Below are 1,139 nucleotides of genomic sequence, written 5' to 3'. Positions count from 1 at the left end.
AGGAGAAAATCAATAATAAAGATTTGAGCAGAAATGAATGAAATAGAGAATAAACGAACTATAAAGAAAAGAAATGAAACCAAAAGCCAGTTCTTTGATAATATAAACAAAATTGACACACCATTAGCTAGACTAACCAAGCACAGAGAAAGAAGCCAGATAAATTGAGTCAGTGATGGAAAAGAGAATATTATAACAGACACAACCAAAATACAAATGATCATAAGAAAATGATATAAGCACCAACAAAGGGGAAAACCTAGATGAGATGGACAGATGTCTGGACTCATATAATCTCCCCAGATTGAATGCGGAAGATATAGAGAGCCTGCATCGACCAATAATAAGCGACGAGGTTGAGTAGTAATACATAGTCTCCAGCACAGAAAAGCACAGGTTCCAATTGCTTCATTTCCAAATTCTACAAAACTTTTAAAGAGTTAACCCTAATTTCCCTCAAACTATTTCTATAGATCCAAAAGGAAGGAACCCTCCCAAATTCATTATATGAAGCTTTCATCATCCTGATCTCCAAAACAGACAAAGACATAGCAACAATAAATAAATAAATAAATGAAAGAAAGAAAGAAAGAAAGAAAAAAGATAATGACAGCTCAAGATCCCTGATGAATACAGATGCAAACATTCTCGACGAGATACTAGCAAGTCGTATCCAACAACACATTAAAGAGATTATACACCACGGCCAGGTAGGCTTTATTCTAGAGATGCAAGGGTGGTTCAACATATGCCAAAAAAATTTTTTTTGCATACATCACATTAACAGAAGAAATGGCAAAAACCATATGATCATATCAACCGATGCAGAAAAGGCATTTGATAAAATATAATATCCTTTCATGATTAAGACTGTCTGCAAAATCAGCATAGAAGGGGTATTTCTCAGCACAATAAAAGCCATCTATGACAAGTCCATAGCTAATGTCACACTGAATGGGAAAAGCTGAAATCTTTTCCATTAAAACCTGGAACACGACAAAGCTGCCCACTTTCTCCACTCCTTTCCATCACAGTACTGGAAATCCTAGTTGATGACATCAGACAAGAGAATCAAATTAAAGGCACTCAACTAGGAAAAGAAATGCAATGATCTCTATTCACAGGTGATATGATTATAT

The 1,139-nt window shown here is 35.0% G+C and overlaps 1 protein-coding gene across 1 annotated transcript in view; it reads right to left on the bottom strand.

Annotated features, from left to right (window-relative positions):
* Window positions 1–286: 286 nt before the first annotated feature.
* Window positions 287–1,139, bottom strand: part of LOC102468682 (rho GTPase-activating protein 7) — a 164,149-nt gene continuing 163,296 nt past the window's right edge. Inside the window, exon 6 of the mRNA XM_027770556.1 lies at window positions 287–421. Within this exon, the coding sequence (XP_027626357.1) occupies window positions 287–421 (135 nt within the window). The remainder of the gene's footprint in view (window positions 422–1,139) is intronic.

This window comes from Tupaia chinensis, unplaced genomic scaffold, assembly GCF_000334495.1.
Source record: "Tupaia chinensis unplaced genomic scaffold, TupChi_1.0 Scaffold000143_1, whole genome shotgun sequence".
Classification (NCBI taxonomy): Eukaryota; Metazoa; Chordata; class Mammalia; order Scandentia; family Tupaiidae; genus Tupaia; species Tupaia belangeri.
The sequence above is the reverse complement of the archived record's forward strand: the minus strand, read 5'-3'. Positions and strand labels throughout refer to the sequence as shown.